The sequence below is a fragment of the Ursus maritimus genome, unplaced genomic scaffold, assembly GCF_017311325.1.
Source record: "Ursus maritimus isolate PB19 unplaced genomic scaffold, ASM1731132v1 scaffold_3, whole genome shotgun sequence".
Taxonomy (NCBI): Eukaryota; Metazoa; Chordata; class Mammalia; order Carnivora; family Ursidae; genus Ursus; species Ursus maritimus.
In genome coordinates, this window is record NW_024425563.1 from 28,333,422 (window position 1) to 28,358,367 (window position 24,946).

The window sequence follows — 24,946 nt, forward strand, 5'->3', positions numbered from 1 at the left end:
GTATGGAGAACAATCCCATCTTGTATTATTATGTCTTTGGATTTACAAAATCACCTTATTCATAGTTAAATTAATGGTAGCTCAAGTAAAACAAATTTTGAATATGCTTTGAAGAGCTGTCAGGTAAAAAACAGGCAAAATCGAAGCTTTATGAAACGCATGTGTAAAACAAGCACTCAACTTACCTCCAGTAGATGAGAATACCCACAAGAACCACTAGACAGATAAAAGTCAGGGCTGACACGATCACAAGGGGTATAACTGCCTTCTTCTCGGATTCCAGCCCCTCAGCTAGACCAATACGAGACTCATGGCTACTATTACTGGCCTCTGTAGTCGGAGAAAATTGAGAGAGTTGATATTTAAGCTTAAGAAAAAGTCACAACATTTTTCAACCGAGTAATTGCAACCTTCATTGCTGTTGCTTACCTTTACAATTTCAAATCTAGGATACAAAGAATGTCTACGGTTACAAGCCAATTTAAGTAAAACAAAGTGTAAAAAGTAAGGCGGGCCATCAGAGCGGAGATTGGCACCTAGGTACGGGTGCTGTGGCAAGCAAGAAGCTCGACGCTGCCTTGAAAATCTTGCTAAAGGGAAAGCACAAGTATTAAGACAACTATCCAGTTTTTAAGTAAAATGATCAGGAAAAACAATGCTACTTACTGTACCATATATAATCTCGATTTTCCAAACTTAATTATAATAAGATGTTTCTGATCCTGTGATTAAATAGGTAGCCAGGAGCAATTAATAAGTCCATAAAGAGGGAATCTTAGGATAACCCTTCTTACATTAGGATAACCATTCAACCCAGAAAACTATTAAAAATTTAAATGTAGGTTGCCTTTAAAGTGTTACTTTGGATGCCCTTTTATGAATTATTTTTCTCTATCAAAAATAAAAATACTATTGCATGTGAACTGAAGGAATACATAGAACGAAGAAATTCTTTTCCAATGCGCAAGTGTAAATTATGGAAAAGTTTAAATTCTGTCTTTGGGTGAATTTTAAAAGATGGCAAATGACTACTTTTGTGACCAATTGAGTGCATTATCATCCTAGCACTTTCGAAATCATTGCAATTGGCACCCTTCTTCCAAGTTGCTCAAAAGAGTTTCAGGAACCTCAAGAGTATCTGTGGCCAGTCACAATGCTTCCCTTCTCCTTTGAAGTGTGTGCAGTGGGGAACCAAGCCAACTGGACATTAGAGCTGCTCTACCACCATATGCTCACACTGCTACAAAGTAAAAGCTCTTAGTGTCTTCCCGCAGAAATTCTGGAAGAACCACATCGAAGTCCCCCCATGAGAGTCTGCACTGCCTTCTAGACACCTGACACATTAGGTGCTTTTATACCAACCATCTTACTTTAGTGATAGGGGACAAAGGGAATCGGTTTAATTTAAAGATTTAAGAATACATTTGAGAGCACCAAATTCCTAAATAGAGCCCTGAAGTATATCTAACGGCAGAGAACTTAGGATTTAAAATGGTAGCTTCCTTCTGAAAGATGAAACAAAGGGGTCAAGAATTTAATCCACTATATAAGAAATGTATCAGTGGACAAATGACACCCAAATGTCCCTTGACAGTTGTTCTTATCATTATGGATACATTTGCTAGAAAAGAGTAGAATCCAAAGGTGTGACTAAAAATCATACAACGGAACAAAAAGTGGGAATACCGTAAATCAACTGATCCCTGAGCTGTAGCTCGTGTTCTTGTAAGAGAAGCCCAAGCTTTAGTTTCTGTTCCGCCAATCATAAGCTCTGGTCATTACGCAGTGCGATGAGGCCCATCTAAGAAGCCTAAATAATCTGACGGTGAATGCATTAAACGTTTCTTTATAAAATTTAGGAAAGCATCTTCTTTTAATACATAATTGTCTTCACGTTTTTTCTATTAAAACGATTGTTACCTAAATGGAAGTTTTGTGGCTAAACAATGAAATAATCCACTTAGTGAAGATACATACATATCTTATTTGTATATATGTATGTGCATACATATATAGAGATATGTCTGATCTATATAGGATATACATGTAAGGTATATAACACATGACGTATGTAACAAGTCCCCATGGATATCACACACTATGCACATGCAGTAGATACACACGTGCATACATACACAATCTCGTAATACAGACTTTACGCGCACGTTCTCTGGGAGGTCTGATTTTAAAATAAACCTTTTCATTGAGGAGTTAGCATGATAAATCCACGGTAATTACATATTATGAAACCCAGGAATTTTATTCAGGGTGAGATACCACATGAAAGATAATCAGGGGCGCCTCGCTGGCTCAGTCGTAGAGTATGCAACTCTTGACGTCAGGGTCATGAGTTCAAGCCCCAGGTTGGGGGCAGAGTTTACCTTAAAAAATACACAAAGAAAAAAAGAAAATATACCCCCCCAAATTCAAAAGAATATATTTATAAAAAAAGGAAGTATAATCAACTGATTGCTTTACATACTGTAACGAGGAACAACTGGTTGTATTGATCTGTATATTCATTAGTTGAGACTAAAATATCTACTTCAATATGGTCCAGAAGTGTATCTGAGCTACCTAAATAAGATGAGAATCTAACAATGGATGATCTGTAAACAATGGTAAGATTGATACTTTAAAATACATTTTTAGAATAAAACAGTATCATTTTGGTATTACAAATTAAGCATTATATATATTTTATTGTCCTCAAAAATGAAAGCATAGTCTCCAAGAGACAGACACCAATAACACATGATTCCAGTCTCAGTTTTGTGTTAACTCCCTACATGACCTGAATCAAGTAATTTAGTATCTCTGGGTGTCAGTTTATGCATTCATAAATTGCAGATACTAATATTTGCCTTATCTATTTTGTTTTAGGGAACATGTCTTATAAATTATTCTACATTCTAGAAGTACATAATAAAACAATAAGTTTCAGAATTAGTCTGTATGCATTTGTTAAAGAGCCACATTGAATTACTTTGTAAGACAGAGTACATATGATTTTTTGCAGATACAGTTTTAAAAGCAGGCAAGAATTCTTCCCTAATCTTGTTTGATCTTAGTTACTCCATTAATTGTGTTACCTGATGATATTGGAAATTATATTCCTACTGTTTTCTCCTCATCAGTGGGAAAACATACTCTTAATAATTAAATTAGTGCAATGATGAGAAATTACTGAGTTTTAAATCAGAATTCTAGGTTCAGCATTTTGCATTATATATAGTTTCTCCATAAGAGCATAATCTAGCAAGGACATACTGATGATGTCACTACCTAGTAAGATAGAAAAAAAAAAAGGACGAACTCCTGATATGTCTTTAAAAGAAATCTAATAAAAATTAAAAAAAAAAAAACAAGTACTATAATTGAAGCCAGATAACAATTCATATATATGGCAACACTAATGAACATAGTAACCTGTGGCTTCATTATTCATTCTCACATACCAGAGTGTGTTTAAACTGGAATGCAATGTTAAATAGGTATCAAGTCAGAACGTAGAAAAACTTCTCTATCAAAATGTACAAACTTTTAATTGCTGCTGCACTGACTGAAGGAAAAATATACAACTAATTCAAAGGATGGAAATAACAAAGAGAAAAAAATATCCTAATGGGACTGGTATCTCTGATCTGGTTTATAAATATCTGCTTTTATGCAATAAGATTGCAAGATGTTACCTTAACCTATCTTTTGACTTACGATGTTAAGATTTAAATATTTTCATTGTTAATTTAAAAAATGCCTTAAAATTTAATAAAAGCGAATTCTAAAATTCTTATGCTCAAGTCAATGAAATTAGCTAGTATTTCATATGCCTAATGGTATTGAATTTCCCTTTTCTCCCCAGTGGCATTTAAAGCAAACATCTGTATTATATATGTTGCAAGTAATCTACTCGAAGAAACATCTGGCCAATAAACTAATTTGCATAAAATACATTAACAAATGAAAGGCCTGTCTACAGAAAATGTTCTAGTGTTTTACATCTTGTCATACAATACCTGTACATAGTCTGCATATTAATGACCATTATCTAACTTCCTAGGAAGGTGTATAACCGCAAATACAAAGTAGAATGTATCTTGTTAGTTCACACTGCCCTCTTTAGGCAACATGAAGGTAATCAAACAGAGACAACATAAAAAAATTAAAATCTTTAAAAAAAAAAAATCTTACCATTAACTCTCAAAACTCAGCAATAGAACTTTTTGTAAAGCTCCCCAGGCTGACGTGGTTGTGCAAATTATCATATCTTTTCCCGTGGGGTGGGTCAGAGAGGGGTTTATAACATATTACTTATCAGAGTTTAATAATCCATTTTATAATTCAATGAAATTAGATTACAACTTATTTTAGAACATAAGTGAATATAAAAAATTAATCCAACCTACCATTTAAAAAGCAGTATACTAAAAATGCGTTACGCACACATAATTGCTCCCACATGTAACTGGCATCTTGTAGAATATGAAAAATTGACAACAAATAAACGTTTTATCTATCCACTAACCGAAACGTGTTGAATATTCATTTGAAATAATGAGTAAAATCACACTTTAAAAACTGTAAATTGACTTGCTGAGCGTCTCGATTAAAAAACAAAAGGATGTGCCACTTTACCAAATTTCTCCTTCCATGATTTTTCAATTTTTTGAGGAAGAAAACCACCACACCTCGGTCTAGCTCTCGGATCCATCACTAACCTGCCTCTGCAATGTTGACTGCGTCTGAGTGCCTGCTAGTAACAGTCGGTGTTGAGGACTGTGGGGCCCCTGGGGTTATCTCTGAGTCAGCGGCTTCCAGGACACCATCAACATCTCTTTCGTTAATGTCTGGAAAACTGAAATCTGTGGAAGTCTCGTTATCGTTCAGGTTATCTGACAGAGCTTGCCCTGATCCACTCTCTTCATCACTTGCAACCACTGCCCATGCTTCAGAATCGGGAGTGAAAGGAAGCAGGGCGTTACCAGTCTGAACGTCATCGTGCTGTTTCCCATCACTGGGCTTTTGGGGTGGCACACGTGCCTGTGTTGCTTTATCGGGACTTCCGTCCGTATCGGTCTGACTGGCTGATAGGACACCTGTGCCTTGATTTTCTTCTTCAGGATTTTCAGATGGTGAATATGAGGTTGGGTTATTCTGATGCACAAGATCGTTCTCTTGGGTGTCTGAATCATTCATTACCTTTTCCTGTGATTCTCTATAGGAGGAGCACGACATACACTTATTTATGGATAAGCCATCCCTATCTCTGTCATCATAATCGTCATCATAATCATCAATATCACCATCGTCACCACCACCCACTAAATCAGCATCAGATCTGGCACTCTGAATCAGCTCAGAAGTTGTCTGAGAAGGAAACAGCAACTTGGTTGTGGGGACAGAACCATCTTTGTCAGGAGAAGCTGCTGAAACGGAAACATACACATTTCCTAGAGGAACAGAATGATCGGCAGTTACGGGGGTATCAGAAACACCTGCTGGGGTACCAGCGAACACCTCATCAGTGCGAGACCCCTTGGTGGAGGTGGAAGCTTCATCGGAATATATGAGCTTATTTATAAGTGTATTTGGTGGCACATCTATCGATAAAACAGGCGTAGCAAATGCATGCCTCCCCTTCGGGGGAAAGGCCTGGTTTATCTCCAAATTGGCAGTTGGGAGCAACTCATCATTACTGTGCAGTGAAGGTACCACTTGCTGGGAACTTCCGCTTTTAAGCAAAACGGGTTCAAAGTATTTCTCGCTTGCGTAAGAAATGGTTAAACCTTGAAGTGAAGCAGCGTGCACGTTAGAAGCAGGCAACACATCGACAACTGGTACAGATGGAGCGGGCAGCGTGTTTTCCCTCGAAGCAGAGTTTGAGGCCAGGAGATGCGATATTGTAGAACTAATGGGATCAACCTTGGGGGTCTCAGCCGATATTGGCTCGCTAGGCACGGGTGGAAGAGCAGTTTTAAGCAACGTGTCAATCTCAGAAGCCTGAAGGGAGGGCTGCAGCAATACTTCGGTATTAAAAGAAGCTGAGGGCTCGTAAAAGAAGAGCTGAGTTGAAGGAGCTAACATTTCACTAGAAGCAGGGTCAGAGGAGGCCGGCTCTGAGCTCGCGCTAAGCACGGGTTTAAGCGAAGGGTCCCCGAACGCTTGAGACACGGCATGTGTAGGCTGAACTGAAATCTCTGGAGCTTGACTAATGTCATGATCAAAAACCTTAGTGGCAGGAGGAGCGAGAGACCCTGGAAGCATGCCCTTTGTGCTAGAAAAGGAAACGGGGGATTCTTGTAAAGACGCGTTCAACTTATTTACAGTATCGTACAGGGCGGGCAGGACTGCGCTTTCCGAACGGTAAACCATCTCACTGAAAGAAGAAATTTGCAGCTCGGTCTCATTTCCATATATTATGTCACTTTTAGAAAGCGGCTTATTCTCATCACCAAACACAGATGTTGTATATGTAAATTCAGCTACAGAAACAGGTGAAGACATGTTAAGGGCTGTCAGACCATCTGTGTCAGGTAAAAGAAACTCACTATCAGAGGAGGCTCCGGACCACTCCCCATCCCCAGAGAGGCCAGGAGGAGGCGGCGGCAAAGATGCGGTCGGGGTTAGGAACGAAGACGGAGGCCCCGGAGGCACCGGAGTGTGGCTAGGGCTGCTAAACAAGGGAGCCGGAGGAGATACACCCACAGAACCATGCACGGGGGCTGCAGGACTGTAGGGAACAGTGAAGAAGTGCTGGGAGCCCCCATTACTAGATAAGGCATAGGAAGCTTCAGGCCCTGAAGAACGTGCATGCAGCATGACATCACTGCTGGGTGGTTCGACTTGAGAAAGCATAAGCGTTTTATAAAGGACACCAGATTCACCACCACCAGATTCCAGCGTCTCTGGAGCAGCGTGAGTAGTGGGCTGATGTGACGTCACATCAGAGTATCGAGCAAGGCTGGCCTCTAATAGCACATCACCCCCAGCCACTGGCAGAGAAGCATGCAGGGACAGCTTATCACTCTCAACAGCTGAAGTAGCTTGTGGAAGGATCTGAGAAACCGTATACAGATGGTGCAACAATTCACTACTGAAGGAAGCAGAGGAAAATGGAAGCAAAGGTGCACCATCATAGGAAGACAGGATGGATTCAAATGACACACCGACACTGGGAAATACAGGCGTAGCATGCAAGGCCGAATCACTACTTGAAGCAGCAGGGGTAGTGTTGAGGATCTGATTGTCAAGCAACAAAGGGGTCACTAGAGGAAAGACGTCACTACTGTAGAAAGGTTGAGGAGGTGTCTCACCATTGTACACCGGTTGGGTTGTCTGCGAGTGTACCATGTTGACAGTGGGGACGGAGTCCTGCTGTCCGGAGGACGGAGTAAAGGCATGAGGCGTCACCTCGGTCGGGAAGTGGGCAAAGGTGGAATAAGGTGGCATGTCCAGATCCGTGACCGGGGGACCGCGTGACACCAGCGGGCCTGGAGCTGAAGACTCAGCTGTCTCAGATTCTTCGGTATGTATCTCGGTGTAGTCAGTCTGGAGAAGGCTCTCCCTGCCGGATCCGGCATCGGGCTGTGTTACCGTATCTGCAGTGCTGGCAAACCACACGTTTCCATCAATGGAAGGATCCTTCAGAGAGTCTTCCGAACCCGATGCAGCTGACTCTTCGGAAGCTTTTCTAGTAGATTCTGGTAGAAGGACATCATATGTGATTGGCTCTGGGTTTTCTGAAGAAAACACATACCTGTGGGATATGTTCTCAGAGATGAACGGCATAGAAGAAGTCGCCGGACTGGAGCCCGAAGAATCGTCAGCTGCCGTATCCAGCTTGAAACCCGTCAATAGACTCTCGTCCTCACTGATATCGGTAGATACCTCTTGAGATTCCGTTATAGAAACTGTATTTAAAGATTCCACAGTCCCAGTCAAGTTCATCCGTGGGAATCGGGGAATAGTGTTAGAGCTGTCATTTAAAGAGGCTGCAGTGTCTTTCAGAGTGTGAGGTGGCATGTTAGTCACAGTCCGCGAAGTCAAAGCAACATCTTTTTGAGGGGCTAATTCAGTGACTGTTTGGGAAGCGGAATCTAAAGATGTGCTGGGAATATCGCCCTTCCCAGAGAATTCACTTCCTCTCGTTGGGGATCGGTTCGTCTTGGCCTCATTGTATTTAGTCCCTACGTGATTGTAGCTTGTTGTAGTAGGAACCTGGGGTTCCTTTCTCCTTATTTGGTTTGTGGCACTGTCTCTACCAGGATTCACAACAGTGTCTTCTCCAGTGTCTTTCCCCTCTTCTTCCTCCTTTGAAAAGCAAACAAGATTTAATGGAACATAAGGAAATAAGAAAAAAATTGAGTTCTTAATAATATCTTATACTGCATGATACTGTTAATCTTCACTCGTGGGAACTTTTCCTCAGAAAGCATCGTCCCATAGAGGCCATGCCTCTATCCTGTAACCTTTATCATCCACCTTCTAGGGACACTAATTAAACTTAAAACACTCTGTTTATGGCTGCCTTTATTTCAGTGCTGTGGAAGTAATTAAATTAATAGATACCCCAGCTTTGAAAGAAAGGTGCGTTATCATTTATTGACTGATAATGTTACTTAACACTTATTTTGTTTTGTATTTCTCTGTTCAGTTCATCTGGCAACAAACTAAATAGCAATTAGCTTCTTATAATATGGAATGAAACAATTTATTTCAAAGATCTATCTAAATATTCAGAATATTTCTTTGTATATATTCAGAATAAATCATAATTTTTAAGCCATCATAAGAGGAAGATTTAGGACTAGAAGAAGTTTTGGTTTTCCATTTTGTTTTAAATATTCTCCACTCAAGACATAGGCAGACATTTTATTTTATTTTTTTTAATTTTTTTAAATTTTATTTTATTTAAATTCAATGAATTAACCGATCTAATTTTTAAAATATTTTACTTATTTGTTTGAGAGAGAGAGTGGAGGAGAGGAGCAGAGGGAGAGGGGACAAGCAGACTCTGTGCTGAGCGCAGAGCCTGGCGGGGAGCTTGATCTCAGGACCCTGAGATCATGACTTGAGCCGAGACCAAAAGTCAGATGCTTCACTGACTGAGCCACCCAGGCGCCCCCATAGGCAGACATTTTGTTAAAGACAAATTGTCCAAGTACAAAGTATGCTTCTAGCACTAGTTATTTAATTTTGTTATTTTCCTTAGAAACATCATTCAGGTGACCCAGTCTTCCAGGAACACTTGTCACTGTAATGGCCCAGGAGCATTCTAGCTAGAGGTCAATCAAGACCCATGCTTTTTTTTTTTTTTTTCCCTTTTCTTTTCTAACTGTGCATTTTATAATATGTCTGATCATATGCTTAGAAAACTAAACTGCCAAAGATACCAAGACATGGTATTTTTAGTCCATACAGGATATGATTTTGCCAGTTTGCTAGCATTGCCATTTATTAGATCTTTTAAAGTCATGTCCCTTAAAAGAAGAAAACTGACAAGAGTACAAATTAGTAAGAACTTAACCAGTACCAGGAGAAAAAAAAAATCTGAATATTAAACCATGTTCAGATACCTCTCAGAATCTGATGAAGACAGGGACCCCTGGGTGGCACAGTTGGTTAAGCGTCCAACTCTTGGTTTTGGCTCAGGTTGTAATCTCAGGGTCATGGGATCGAGCCCCGTGTCAGGCTCTGCGCTCAGTGCGGGGTCTGCTTAAGACTCTCTCTCCCTCTCCTTCTGCCCCTCTTCCCCACCACACACACACTCTCTCTCTCAAATAAATAAATAAATCTTAAAAAAAAAAGAATGTGATGAAAATGATACACCATTCATTAATCCTACCTAACCAAATCTTGTTGATCTCTATAAGGTTGTGTGACCTCATGTCAACATTTCAAGAAGAACAGATCATTCATGCTCTATGATTATTTTATACATACCTGAAACCACAAATATTTGAATGTATAATCCTTCCTATGTTTTCTTATGAAGTTATTCTGAATCTCTCTTCCACCATGGTTTTGAACTATGTCATACCTGTTACTCTTCACAGCTTCCGTTTAGAAAATTTTACCGTAAGGCCTTGATCATGCTGGAGATAGTTTGTTCTTCAAAGTAATGCATTTTTATTTGAAGACAAGCTAAGAAACATCCCCCAAACTATTCACTTCCAAATTCAGTTTTAAAAACCATCACAGATACAGTCCAGGAATTTGCCAACTGCCATCATTCATTCCTGCATGAATCAATGGTAGTGAATAGTGTTATGGACTAAGTATTTATGCCCTCCCCCCAATTCATATGTTGAAATCCTACTCCTCGAAGTGATGGTATTAGGAATTGGGGCCTCTGGGAAGTAACTGAGATTAGATGAGGTCTAGAGGGTAGAGCCTTCATGAATGGGATGAATGCCCTTAAAGGAAGAATCATGCAAGAGCTTGCTTCTTCTTCTGCTCTGCTCTCTGCCATGTGAAGATACCATGAGAAGCTGGCAGTCTGCAACCTGGTGATCATTTCTAGGTACATACCTATCCATGTGCATGCACACACACACACACACACACACACACACACACAAAGATATCCTGAGCTGAGTTTTGTGAACTCTTGCTGAAAGGTAGATCGCTCACTTTGGTAAACTAATCCTTTGTAAGAGAGAAGTGCCATAGAACATATAAATTATTGAGATAATTATACATGTGAAAACACAACCTAACTGCTATCTATTGCCCGATGGTAGCATTAGTCATCACACTATGGCCTCGTGCACACATGTGAACACACACATCCATTTGTACTACTTTAAGAATAGCACCTGCATTTAACATATAATCTCAGTTACGATGAACAGTACATTTGGGCTTAGGATGAAAAAGAAGCTGCATCCATCATTTTTTCTCTATTTTAAAAATTAGGACAATGTTAAAATTTATAAATATTCTTAAATACCTATTTACTTACAGGACATTATGCTAGCAACGACACTTATAATATGAATAATCCAAACAATTATTTAGATTAAATGGGCAAAAGAATATATACAATTTATGTCTTGGCTCATATTTATTATCAATCTGTCAATCATTAGTTAAGGTATTTATAAATAAATTGTAGAAATATTAAGAATTGGGTAAATATTAGTCTTTCAGAAAAACTCAAACAATGAAAAAATTCTGAATTATAGATATAGTTTATGGCTATAATTATCTTTAAAGTTCATTTTTTTCATCATCACCAACCTTTGTTATTTTTATTACTCTATCAAAGTGTCTTCCAATTCTTTCATGAAAGAATCATGCATGTCAATTACATGACTGTAAAACTCAGCAACTCACCCTCATGAATGATGCAACACGAACTTTGATTAATGCAACACCTGAAACCTAACCAATCATTGAAAAAAGGACTTTTTAATTTTAAAACATTTTAATATAAAACTAGATACAATACCTTGACTATTTCTTCAGTTCCGATTAATTCAGGAAAGAGGTCAAGTTCTACAAAATTAGAAATAAAATTATTAAGATGTTTATTCAACTATTTCAACCCTGTGGGTTTACCTTTGGGTGGAAAGAGGAGGGGGGGGGAAATGAAGACTTGTTAGCTTTGAAAATACAGAATCTCCAAAAATAAAAATTTCAGATTTTAGGTTTCAACACCACTGACCACTACATAACACACCACTACACACACCTATAAGAAACTGCATTCAAAACTTTCCTCTCTATGCTGTACTCCAACTCCCCTCTCCTTCCCCCTCCCCTCTATGTGGGATTGAAGCCAAGCAGGGAGAAGCGGACAGGCTGATGCTCCTGCGTATAGAAAACTGAAATAATTTTTCATCAGTGTAGACCTCTTCATCCTTAGCATGGTTGACAGTTAGGGAAATGCCAGGGATTAGGGGAGAATTGACAGGATTTATTTTCTTATTTGGCTACTTATTCCTTCAATTCCTCTTCTGGTTGAGGGTCAGATGGTTCCTTTATACTGTGAATTTGGGTTCACGCTTATATGTACACAGGGTGTTGCACCAAATGGACAGGAAGGACTGACCAGAGTGACTCCAGGTCCTTCTCCCCAGGGAAACTCAGTTGTGCTGTCTACACCAAGAATGCACTGGCCAGGATCATTCAAGTCTGCTGTTCCCAATGACCAGAATCAGTATATTTCCAGTACACGGATATCTCAATCCAAAAACAAAACCTGTCAGTACATGTGAGGAAAGATGTGGAGCTGGTTCTCTCTCTCCAACAAGGAATCTAGACACGAAGCCAAATTACTGAAGGGCCGACCGGAGAAGCACTGTTCTTCACGCTTCATCAGAGCGGCACTGGGCTCAGCTTGAGCTGAGCATTATTACAATAATGCTTCTCTTATTTCATTATTTTATAGACTCTCACTCCATCTCCAAAATTCACGCTCTTCACCATCCCAATGCTGCTTTTGTTCTGTGCTTTGTAGCTCTAGGTATCCTCGAGGGAAATGCATATTCTCTAAAGTTTTCAAAGGCAAAACGGAATTAACATGAAATGTGCGTATCAAATCCAGACCTGTTTTATAAAACAGACTTTCTTTTTTTTTTTTTTCCCACAATACTTAAACTGTGGAGGGAGTTGAGATGCCCTTCAACAGACGAATGGATAAAGAACATGTGGTTCATATATACTATGGAATATTACTCAGCCACAGAAAGGATGAATACCCACCATTTGCATCAATATGGATGGAACTGGAGGGGATTATGCTGAGTGAAATAAGTTAAGCAGAGAAAGACAATTATCATATGGTTTCACTCACATGTGGAACATAAGGAATAGCCCAGAGGACCACAGGCAAAGGGAGGGAAAACGGAATGGGAAGAAATCAGAGAGGGAGCCAAACCATGAGAGACTCTAGACTTGGGGAACCAAACTGAGGGTTATGGAAGGGAAGGGGGTGGGAAGATGGGGTAACAGGGTGATGGGTATTAAGGAGGGCATGTGTGGTGATGAGTACTGGGTGTTATGTGCAACTGACAAATCGTTGAACACTACATCAAAAACTAATGATGTACTATATGTTGGCTAATTGAACATAATAAAAAAAATACAATATACATACAGAAAAGTAAAAAAACAAAAAAAACCCCACAGACTTTCTTGATTTTATTTTTATCAGAAAATTTCTAGGCATTAAGAAATGTAAGACCATAAAATGAAGTCCTGTGCATGGATTCCATTTAGAGGAGAATTCAAGAAAAATTGAGAAGTGATTCACCCTCTCACGAGAATTTAGATAAAATTAATACTCTTGACTATTGAGCTATTTCAAAGTTACCCTGAACGATGTTAAATTAGCCCTGAGTTAAATTTGAACACTCAATTATTATTATTATTATTATTATTTTTTTTTTGCTTGTTAAAACTGACCACGAAAGACTTTGGAAACCTTTATTTGGATCATTAATGTTGTCCACTTTTTATTTTTTTCCATGCTCTTTATTCTTCACGTTTTCAAATTAAAGTGATTTCAATAGTTTGAAAGATTTGTGTCTCTGTAACCTCCAAGGAAATCAATACAGGTGAGTTTAGAGATGGGATGCAGCTAAACTGTAAAAGATAACTCAGAACCTTCAATATGACTTTCTATAAACTACAATTAGAGAAGTTCATGCACGTGAAATCCTCCAAATTCTGCATGTGAGACAGTGCATAATTTTACCGAAATGCTTTTAAATGGAGTCACACCCTTTTATGTACTTTTAAAATATTTTAATGTTAATAAGGCCAAATCATAACAAACATTTGCTAGTGATACAAATTTTCTGTTTCTCTGATACGATTTTTTTCTCTGTTAAGAGGCTACGGGGAAAAAAACTCAGTGATAATCCATTCTCCTCAACATGCTTAAGGAAATGTTTTAAAATTAAAAACAAAGAAGCAAGCAAACAAAAACATGGTCTAACTTTACCTAACTTCATACTTTTAATGAGCAAAAGCATTTTCTTATTGATTTTCAAGGCTGGGGTAGGGTATGTATAATTACCACATTGAGAACTGACTTCATTTTCTTTCAATATTCTCTGAGTATATTACTACATGTGATTTATTTTTATCCTTTTACCACAGCATAAATTAACTATATGGATTTGCGTTCCTAATAAGTTAGAATACATGATTTTACCCAGTCATTTCCCCCAAAGAGTATGAGTTCTACTGAAACTAGCTTTGCTGTTCACTGCTCTAAGACGTGAGATGTCTCCTTTGGGCCTGCTGTAGACCCTAGAGGAGAATGTATGGGTCCAAGCAGTCCTTTGGTCCCTCTTTGCTTCATGGCACTCCCACAGGTGAATACCCCAAGGGTGGATGCCTTCATATCTGTGAGTATTAACCCACTTTGAAGGATCTTCATTTTGGTTTCCAATTCAATTATTCAAATTGACCAAAATTCTGGGGTTGCCCTGGAATGCTTCTTCCCCATATAATCCAGAAATCTCCTGCTGGGCCTCTTCAGAACAATTTTGAAATAAAATAATTTTAGAAAATTTTTTCTATCTTCCTGGAGATTTTGAGGCTAGACTTCCAAGTCTGAGAGTTCATATTACTACCCAAGGAGTAGTTCTGGTGACAGGCACAAGATCTCATACGGGGTACCTCTGGTTTGCTGGTTCCTCTCAAATAACTGATATTTTAGTAGCTACTGACCTGACTCAGGCAGTGCTCCTATATTCAGTAGTTCAAAATTATACTGGTTTACAGTCTTCTCATTCTCTTCCTCAAAACAGACTGCATGAAGGCTTTAAAATGTCCAACAGTAAAGATTGTTAATATATTTTTTTGAGTGAACACTTAAAATTCACATATGTGTGATAACTGAACAAAATCTATTGGTTCATTCTGGTTTCGTCTGGGGCACATGTAATGCTACATTTTCTAAAAGAGCAGTTAGTCACACATTAATATTCCATAACACAAAAAAGCAACACTGACATAGGTTGGCAAGTAAGGCTTATTTAATTGTCTGAAGGAAGCCAAGTTTCACAGCGCAAAAGGGCAAAGCCATGTAGACTGCAATCTCTTCAAACTGTGATTTCAAATATTATTATATAACAACACCCATAGCACAGGATGGTACAGACAGAGCAAGGACAGATGTACAGTGATTTAACAAACACAACTGTTATACAACCGAAAGGCACACAACAACAGAAAAATGTGTTGATCTCATTCACCATGCATTTAAATTTAACACAATTATCAAGGCCCTAAAACACGTACTAAAATAATATCCTCTATAATTGTATAATAATTAACTCTACATAGAAATGACACAATTATTTTAGTTACAATGAAATAAATATATTTATGAATAATCCATTCATAAATATAATTTTCTGCAAAGTATTGGAAAGAATATACATTTCAGCTTAGCCTTAATAAGGTTCCCTGGACAAATTCAAATTGTTTCTTAATATGAATTTATGCATGTATTTGAAAATAGCAATTTGTAGTACGTTTCAGGGACACTAGTTTTATGGTGACGCTGTGGTACACAACAAGTGTAATGAAAATGCACAAACGACAATCAAATTAGCCAAAGTTAAATGCACAATCTGTAAGGTTGAGTTTTCCTTCATGGATAGTAATTAAAATATCTGAAATCTACCATTGAAAGAATGAGGGCAACTATAAACGACCTCCTTCCTTTCTTTTTAACAAAAGCAAAAAGCAATACAGTTTTTAGAAAAGAGGTTCTCTGAAATAATAATAAAATAATTCAATAGGGTACATTACAATGTTACTAAGGTACTGAACAACAACTAAAGGGGTGAAATGGTACTAATAAAAACCATGAAATAAGAAGCCAAGTCAAAGGCCACTTACATCTCCAATAGCCACATAAATCATAAAATTCACAAATCTTGTAGGTACCATCACACTAAACCACGAGATAGTACTTTGGTCAAGATTTTCACTGTGATATATTTACCACAGAAACAATATTTAAGATAATGTAGTTTTAATAACAAATTGAAAATATAGGAATTGAAATGCCATTGTTGCCTGTTAGATCAGAAAAAATGAATTCTAAAAGAATAAATATTTTCTTTATGAAAAATAGGAAGACCCCAAACATTGGGTAAGTTGGCTTTTGATGGAGGACTTTTTGGTAGAAATAATTAAGGAATAATCTAAGTTTTTAACCTTAGCTTTTAAGAGGAATATCATAGTAAAACATTAACTCAAATACCATCTTTTACTAAAACGTCATTACTCTACAAATGCTCTAAGGGACTGAGATATCCATGGAGATTAAATGGTATGCCCAGATAAACATCTCACTAGTTCAACAGTGTCCTCAGCTTTTGAATAAATGGAAATCAAGTTATAATATTTGTTATTTTGTACAAATGTGGAAATGCTACAAATGATACAAGAATGTTGTACTTTGGGCCAGTAGAGACTCAGTCTAACAGGATCACTCAGAAATCACTTCTGGAGAAAATAAACATTCGATCTGTTTTTCTTTATGCAATAAGCATCTCAAAAAGAAAAAAAGAAAAAAATTCCTGAAGTTTAAAATTCTGACATAGTGGGTAGGGCAGGAAAGACATACCACAAATAGCTAAAAGTAATTATTTTTTGTAACTCCTGGGAAATTGTTTTACGTGCAGAAATGAGAGTGGTATAATTAAACCAAGGTAGCAAATTAAATGAATGTAGTTAACATAATTCATATCCTAAAATACACAACAGCATTAGAGGAGAATTTTATATGCCATATTTCATCAATTCACATATGATATTGGCCAACAGAGTCAATGTTGCTCTGCTAAAGATGTCATTTTCTAGGTGGATCCATATGGGGTACTTGAGGGATGACAGTCAGTGGAGGAGCGTGATATGGGATAACTGATAACTGGTCAATTAATCTGATACTCAGGAAGATTTCAGTAAGATTTAGAGCTCACATTCCATTTAAAAATAACCTGATTTTGAAAATCAATGCTAAATAAAAGCAATACATTATAACTAGGCCATGAGGCAAATCGTAAGAAATATTAAATAGTAATATTGCCATCATGATAGTAGTAACATTCATTAGCCATTCACATTTTAATCTGGGAAATATCTTGGCAAGTTTTGTAGCCTGTGGTTTAGAAGGATTTATAATCTATCATCTAATGCTCTGACATATATACTTTAACTTGAAAATTTAACTAGTGAGGGGCGCCTGGGTGGCTCAGTCATTAAGTGCCCGCCTTTGGCTCAGGTCGTGATCCCAGGGTCCTTGGATCGAGCCCCACATCGGGCTCCCTGCTCAGCGGGAAGCCTGCTTCTCCCTCTCCCACTCCCCCTGCTTGTGTTCCCTCTCTCTCGCTGTGTCTCTCTCTGTCAAATAAATAAAATCTTAAAAAAAAAAATTAACTAGTGAGAGCAACTCTGTTGAGATAATCCGTGAACAAGCTCGTAATGGGTTAAAGTCCTTGCTATATCATATAGGTCACAAAGGCTAATCAATATACCAGTTTTCCTTCAATACATCAAACTGGAATATGATCTAATTAATATAATTTATTACCATCCATTAAAAATTTATAAAAATATCAGTGAGTAGACTCACGGTATGTTAGGGACGACCAAGGAATATTTACATTTACGTATGCATGTTTGCATGTATTTATGAACATGCACGGGCATGATATCTATGTGTATAAACATACACGTACACATACGTATACGTACAAATATATTCCATTCTATTACCTTAAAACTGCGTATGCTAACAAAAGGAAGACTTTAACTATATACATTTGTAAATTGTCAAATTATGATGGTCTGTACTTCATCTAATTATTGCATAAGGTTTCAGATCAAAAGATCAAAAAGAAGATGCATGCAAATAAAATACAATTAGAAACAACATCTTTGTTTTGCTTTGTGAAACAGTGCTGGCAAATCAACGAAGAAGAAAGCACTCTACCCCCCTCACACAGAATTATAAAAAGTGGATGAAAATACCTACGATATACATATCATAAAAAAAGAAAAGAAGACCTAAGATAAACAGATGTTTTGTATAGATATTTCAAAGTACCTCACATGATCCTAGGATCACGTATATACTTACTACAAAATGCTTCGGGGGCTGAAAAAGGAAATAAACACAAATGAAACCACCTCTTCATTATCAAATAAATTATCAAAATAAAAGTCTTAATATTTACATAGCTATTTTCTTTTGATGACCATTACAGACATAACAACAGATTTTGCTGTTCCTATTTCACAAATAGAAAACTTCAACATTTAGAATAAATGTACTCATTGTCCTGCACCCAGATCTGTTGCATGAAAATGGTTTCCATGCTTCACAAAATTAGCTGATGATCCAGACCAAAAAAAAAAAAATCATTTGCCTTTTGGCCAAAATAATATAGAGTCAGAGATAAAGCACCATTGTACCCAGTAACGAAACTAGCCTCATTCATGCAGATACAAAGGCATCGGGACTTACCCGGGTCATCAGAAGGCATGTCAACGATAAGCTGGTCACTGTACTTTCCGTACAAGCCGTTAGTGCAGATGGCTACTATCTGAAGCACATAACTCATGTTGGGGAGTAAATTATTGAGAATAGCACCCTAAAAGAAAGATGTCAGTAATTACACAAATGGATTATTCTCATCAGAGCACTAACATGATAGACATCTGTCTTTAGAAAACGTTTCCTCATTTGCCAACGGAACATATATCTTATTAATCTAAGGAAAACCGTTTGCAATATTGTTAAGTTGAACTTGTGATATTTGTGAATTAGGCTTTTCTGGTTTTTTGAAAAATCAATTTTAGCTTTAGAAAGTTTCATTTTTAACTGGAACTCATCAGATTCTTAAATGAGTACCCAAAACTACAAATGAATATTTTAGGCAAATAAACACATAACATTTGCAAAGAGCAAAATGTGAAAAATACAATGAAAAAACCACTTTATCTCTTTATCATAACAATATATAAGCCAGACAGTAATAGATTTATCTTCTTAACATCATTATGAAATGAAAAAATGGCATATTCTTATAAATATGCACGACATACATAGTGCATAATGTCTCTGTTTTAGACACTTGGATTAAAAAGTTGTTATATATTTTATCAGTTTTGTCCATATGATACCCAGCACCATGGTAACAAGGCCAGTTTTTGTTTAAATGCAGGTTCCTGGGCCTGGTGGGACTCCAGCTGTGTGAATGCACAGTTCAGTAGTGTTTTTGACCTGTCTTTCTCTGCTTGACTTATTTCACTTAGCATAATCTCCTCCAGTCCCGTCCCTGTTGCTGCAAATTTTGGGTAATTGTTCTTTCTGATGTATATATGGATCACATCTTCTCAATCCATTCGACTGTTGAAGGGCATCTCGGCTCCTTCCACGATTTAGCTATTGTGGACAAAGCTGCTATGAACATTGGGGTGCATATGGCCCTTCTATTCACTACGTCTGTATCTTTGGGGTAAATACCCAGTAGTGCAATTGCTATGGATTCCAAAATTTCTGACTCAATTGACTTCACATCTGTTACTTGGAAATTTGATGCAAAAAGTCCCCTACTCTATTTTCTTGCGCTGGTAGAGTATGCCGGGGGCAATGATATATGACAGTATCAGAGCACTAAGATTCCAGGTTCAAATTATTTCCACAACTGTGAGATCATGGTCAAGGTATTTAACCGTTCTGAGTTCCTTGATTTGTAAAAAGAGGCTACACTAGATGAACTCTAAGTCCTAAGTCTTCTATAAGCATCTACTCTATAATGTTGTTGGCAAAGCTGTGATCTTCCTGTAATTGAAAACAAAAAAGAACCTAGTGTATTTCCCTGTAAGTTTCGACCTAATTTAGTACAGTTTCTCCTTCCCCTCTTCCCTACTGGAGAGTTTCACAAGAAGTTTAGGGCAACAATATAATCATTTGTAAGTTTTTACCTTGAAAATTAAACTCTAGTGTTACCAATAAAACAATTTAAAGTCTTGTAAGTTCTTTCCATGAAAATTAAACTCTAATGTTATCAATACATGAAACAACTGATCTTATAGTTACCAAGTCTTGATAGCCATCTGTCAAAAATTCATGCTTGGTTTGGTCTTCTCCCTCTAACTGCTGGTACAGAACTGCAAATTTCTCAATCATGGTATCATAAACTACCCGAGGTCTCTCCCACGTAACAAGAAGGCTGGTATAATTCTCCGGGTCAGCTTGAACATTTTCTGGTTCTGAACTACAAACTTCAGAGAGAGAGAGAGAGAGAGAGAGAGAGAGTAGTTATTGATACAACTGCCAGCCTCTAGGATTTTAACAAGTAAAACATATTCTCTGAAAATGTGTTGTGTTTTATTTCAACAGGAGGTAAAAAGTTAACACCAGTTCACTGTGGAGCTTTTGTTTATGCCATTTCCTATATGTGAAACACTTCTTCCTTCCCTCCTTCTCTATCTGCATCCCACCTTCCCATTCGGGAAGGTCTAGGTCAAATGCTCCCTCCTAGAATGCGTGCTCTGATCTCTGCTGAAGTGATCTGTCATTTTCAACTGTCTGCTTTGCTTTAACACTGCTATTGCATTAATTGCATGTTCTCTTATATTATTTCTTCCTGAACAGGTCCTGAGTCCTGTCGTAAGTTATAAACATAAGAGCCACAGCTTTTTTATTTCTATTTATTTCTTTCTATTTCTAGTTCTATTTTATTTATTTATTTATTTATTTATTTATTTATTTATTTATTTCTATATTGTTTAAAACACCATTCTGATATATTTGGCACATAAATTCATTTTTAGACATAAAAAAATGATATCTCCAAGCTTGTGGTGTTTTTATTTCTCTTGTTTGGTACTTGACAAGTATCTTTGGTTCAGGATGAGAAAAATTTTAAATTATAAAATAGGATCTGTTCTAAGACATTTTGTTGTTTCAAAATCCTTGAAATAATTTAAAATTCCCTATTAGAGAACACCATGGAAGAACAACTAAAACTATCGTTTCTTTATTTTTTCGGACCTGCTGACAAAAATCCCACTTTGGCATTTTCAATAGATTAAACAATTAATTTTGGGAAATTAGAAGATTTGTTTGATCTGAAAAAATACTTTGAAAATCATTCAGGGACTTCTTACAATGAATTCAAGCCCGTGCTGGGAGTCATGCCAAAATTTTAGTCCTATCAAAAAAAGTATTCTGATACTTTCTGAAATACATTCATAGTGTGATAATTTGAGCTAATCACAAGGATGCAAATTATAAAATTTTATGATAATGTGCTAATGGAGCAAAACAATAAATATAATCTGTTCAAAGGCCAGATAAATTTGCAAAAGAGAGGGAGAAAGTTCTCTAAAGCTAAAGATTCACAGAACCCAAGCTTTGCTTCTAGGAGATACCTGAATTTACAAAGCCACTACGTGGGACCATACAGTTGACCTAAGTCAGCCAGTGGTCGACAGCCACAAAGACTCAATGAAAATATTGCAACAGCAGCATCAGATTGTGACCAAAGGCCTTTTGTTTATATTAGCTTGTAGTTTTGCTCATGAACACAAGAGGGCAGCCAAAACTAACAATTGATCTTGTCAATTGAAAAATCGCATCTACAGTATTTAATAGGAATTTTAGCTTATGTATGTTATGCTACCAATGGTATACAAGTGATCTAGAAAAAATATAAATTATATACTTTAAATATATGTACTTTAAATTTAAATATATATGCTTTAAACATATATATACACTTTTATATGAGTTAGAGACAGGATTATTCACCGTAAAAACTATGGGGTTGTTGTTGTTTATTAAGGATTTAGGGTGAGGTGTTCCTTTGGGAGTAAGAGGACAATTCTCTAAAAACATGAATTCATCAAAAAGCGTGAATTCAGAATAAGAAAATGCGTTCTGACTTAGGTCTAGACTACATCGTCGTTACTCTATCTAGTGATACTTCCTTAGTGGCCACCAGATGGCAAAAGATCATTGATCATCTCAAAAGTGAGCTAGTTACTCACGTGAACTACTATCATTGGAGGACAAGATTGCCTCAATCTTGCTTCTAATGAACCCCGTGTTCGTTTTTAGAAGCTTGAAGGCAATTCTGGGCAATATCATTCGTAGATTTTGTCCTGCAAAAATCAATCCCTCTTTTTAGAGAGGAGGAATGATCTAAAGTGAACTATTCTCTTCCCCCAAAATGAAACTATCTTAAAATGCATTAAAGTTTTTATGCATGCACACAAAGCAAAAATCTCTTGAGAAAATATAAAATTATTAGCTGCCAAAATACCCAAAGAACTGCTGCCTAATTAGCAGAAAATTACTTTGGTTGGGTGTCGGTGTTTATTTTGCCTTAATAGTTGAAATCAGCAGATGTTTCAAATTTAAAGAATCAGCATTAATATAAAGTAGGACTTTAAAAGGAAACTTGCATTTCCTTGTCATCGAATTAGTATTCTTTTGCTTCCTGCTTTATAAATCTGTAAGAGCTTATAGTTTGTTTAATATTTTAGACTTACATTTTAATGAGGAATTTATTTTTTAATGTTTCTTTTGTTTCATGATAATCAATAGCTTAGTAATAGGTTATAAAACTGCAGCTAAATTTTATCTTTTAGATGCTAGCTGAAATAGGGGATTTTACAGGGAAAAGATAATATACTTTAGAATGTGTTCAGGAGAAAAACCTGTACTTCTATTGTTTATGATCTTGCCAAGGGGCTGCCCTCCTATAAGGTAGGAATGGATTTTTAAAATAATAATCTAGTTCATTCTATATACAAAACTTGGTGCTCAAACAAAAAAACTATGTAATGGCCATTAATTTGTACTAAATTTTCCAGGTTTTCCTTATATTGTTTACCGAAATTTGCTTATCATATTAGAAGGAAATATACTCTATAAAGCACATTATCTGGGTTGAAAATCAAGGAAGGGTTTTCCAGATCCACATTTACTCACACACCAAATACAAGATACTAACTGATATATAAATAAAATAGTAACAAAAAAATAATTTCCTTGATTATGGGGAGTTCAGAACCATACTGAGGCCTCATTTCTTTCTTTAGGACTGAATCCCACCCCGATTCCTTTGCACAAGCTACACGTGATCTGGGTCGCAGTTACGGATTCTTTCCGGAGCACTGGCCAAGAAGGAGAATCCGGTTCCTGCAAGCCGCTGGCCGTGAGCCAGGCTGTGACAAATCTGGGGTCCATGTCAAGTCACAGAGAATACAAGTAAGTGCCTCAGTACAAATGTAAAGGCTGGTCACATAGACAGAATGAGGATATAGTTTCCTTTGTAAGGGAGCTCTAAGTGTTCTTACTTTGAAACCGATTTTGAACATTCAATGCTTGGTTCTAGGCACTCTGGACATACAAATAAAGATGGCGCTGTTCTTGCCTTTAGGAAGCTCTATCCTATGATAGCTGTTAACCTTTAAATTCAGTAAGCTATTAAATGTAAGGGTGTTTTGAGTTTCTATGTCCTAGACCGCAGTTACAGAAGAAGGCAAAATAAATTTGTAAAAAATGTGCCACTGAGACCAAGTGAGGTCGTGCTTTCAAAATTACACGGTTTTCCCACTTAGAGTTGTAAAAGTTTCACAGACTTGTAGCTGATACGAAGTCATGTGTTTTCTCACCACTTACGTGAACTTAAAGGAAGAGTGAGGGCCTCACGGACAGAGGCGCACGGCTTGCAGAACGTGTACCCAAGAGTGAAGCACCGAGTGTTAAAAGGAAAAAGGGAAAAAGTGGAAAAAGAAAAGGAAAATAAACAAAGAAGGAGAAATACAAATGAAGAGAGCATGACAACTCTGGCCGTGACAAGTCTCTCAGCTAATCACAAAAGTTGGTGCCGATGGCCAAGGGAGGCCTGAGTCTCCTTCCCCCTTTGCTGTTCTAAGTGCCTGGCTTGGAAGAAGGACAGGCAGCCTGAGGCAGAAGGTCCAGCCTTAGCTCCATGGTCTAGGGGTAAAACTCTGGGTCAGGTAAGAAGACAGAAGGATGATTCTTGGGGAGTGGCAGGGAAAATGTCACAATTACCTAAGATGTCACCAGATTTTACTCAGTTATTTGCCCACTGAGCTGAAGTTCGGTGCAGTTGAACAGCCCGTGACAAAAGCACTTTGTGATACACACTGACAAGTCCACCACTTCCTCCCCTGAGGCCGACGAGCCTCACTTCAAAAAATACTGAGACACGTGTTTTGATGACGTTGTTGCGAAGAACTTGAAAATTTACAGACTCAGAAGACAACCAATATTACGGTTGTGATTTCCCCTCAGGCAGCAGCAGATCTTAATAAAACGACATGTAAACATTGCCACAAATGTTAAAAATAGTAAACAGAAATGATCTGCCACTGATTTGTACCTCTAAATGACTGCGTTACTCACTCTAGGTAAGTAGCCAAAAGGAATCTTTCAGATTCCACCGAATTCGGTCAGTCTTTTCTAGGGACACACTGTAACTTCATCAACAAAATATATAACCGTCTAAGAAACAAATAATCTCAGGTCACTTTTCTGCATATAGTTGGACCACAGTGTTAACATACATGTGACCTTAATGAATGCTATTTAAACTACTGACCTTCGAGAAGGTGAGTCCTACTGATGTTTAATTCATCGTGACATTTTTCAGGAAAGTATAGAAAATTTCTCCAGCTCAAATACAATATCAGGCTATAGGGACACTCTTTCATGCAAACCTGCCTTGAAAGGCATTTTATATTGTATTTTTTTAAAGAAAGTTTGCACTGAATATATTGCAATGCTAGTAAACGACATCAGAAGTGCGTTTATGGTTCTATTCAACGAACAAAAGCCTTAATCATGGAAAACTTGAATAGCACCCCATAATTGTTGTGATAGCTTGCCCCCATATGTATGTGCGCACACGCACACACACACACACACACA

The 24,946-nt window shown here is 37.4% G+C and overlaps 1 protein-coding gene across 1 annotated transcript in view; it reads right to left on the reverse strand.

The window, feature by feature from the left end:
• Positions 1–24,946, reverse strand: part of PTPRZ1 (protein tyrosine phosphatase receptor type Z1) — a 114,639-nt gene that overhangs the window by 35,870 nt on the left and 53,823 nt on the right. Inside the window, exons 9-13 of the mRNA XM_040644548.1 lie at positions 20,078–20,262; positions 18,500–18,626; positions 11,453–11,499; positions 4,719–8,310; positions 186–330 (exon numbers count right to left, since the gene is read on the reverse strand). Of these exons, the coding sequence (XP_040500482.1) occupies positions 186–330; positions 4,719–8,310; positions 11,453–11,499; positions 18,500–18,626; positions 20,078–20,262 (4,096 nt within the window). The remainder of the gene's footprint in view (positions 1–185; positions 331–4,718; positions 8,311–11,452; positions 11,500–18,499; positions 18,627–20,077; positions 20,263–24,946) is intronic.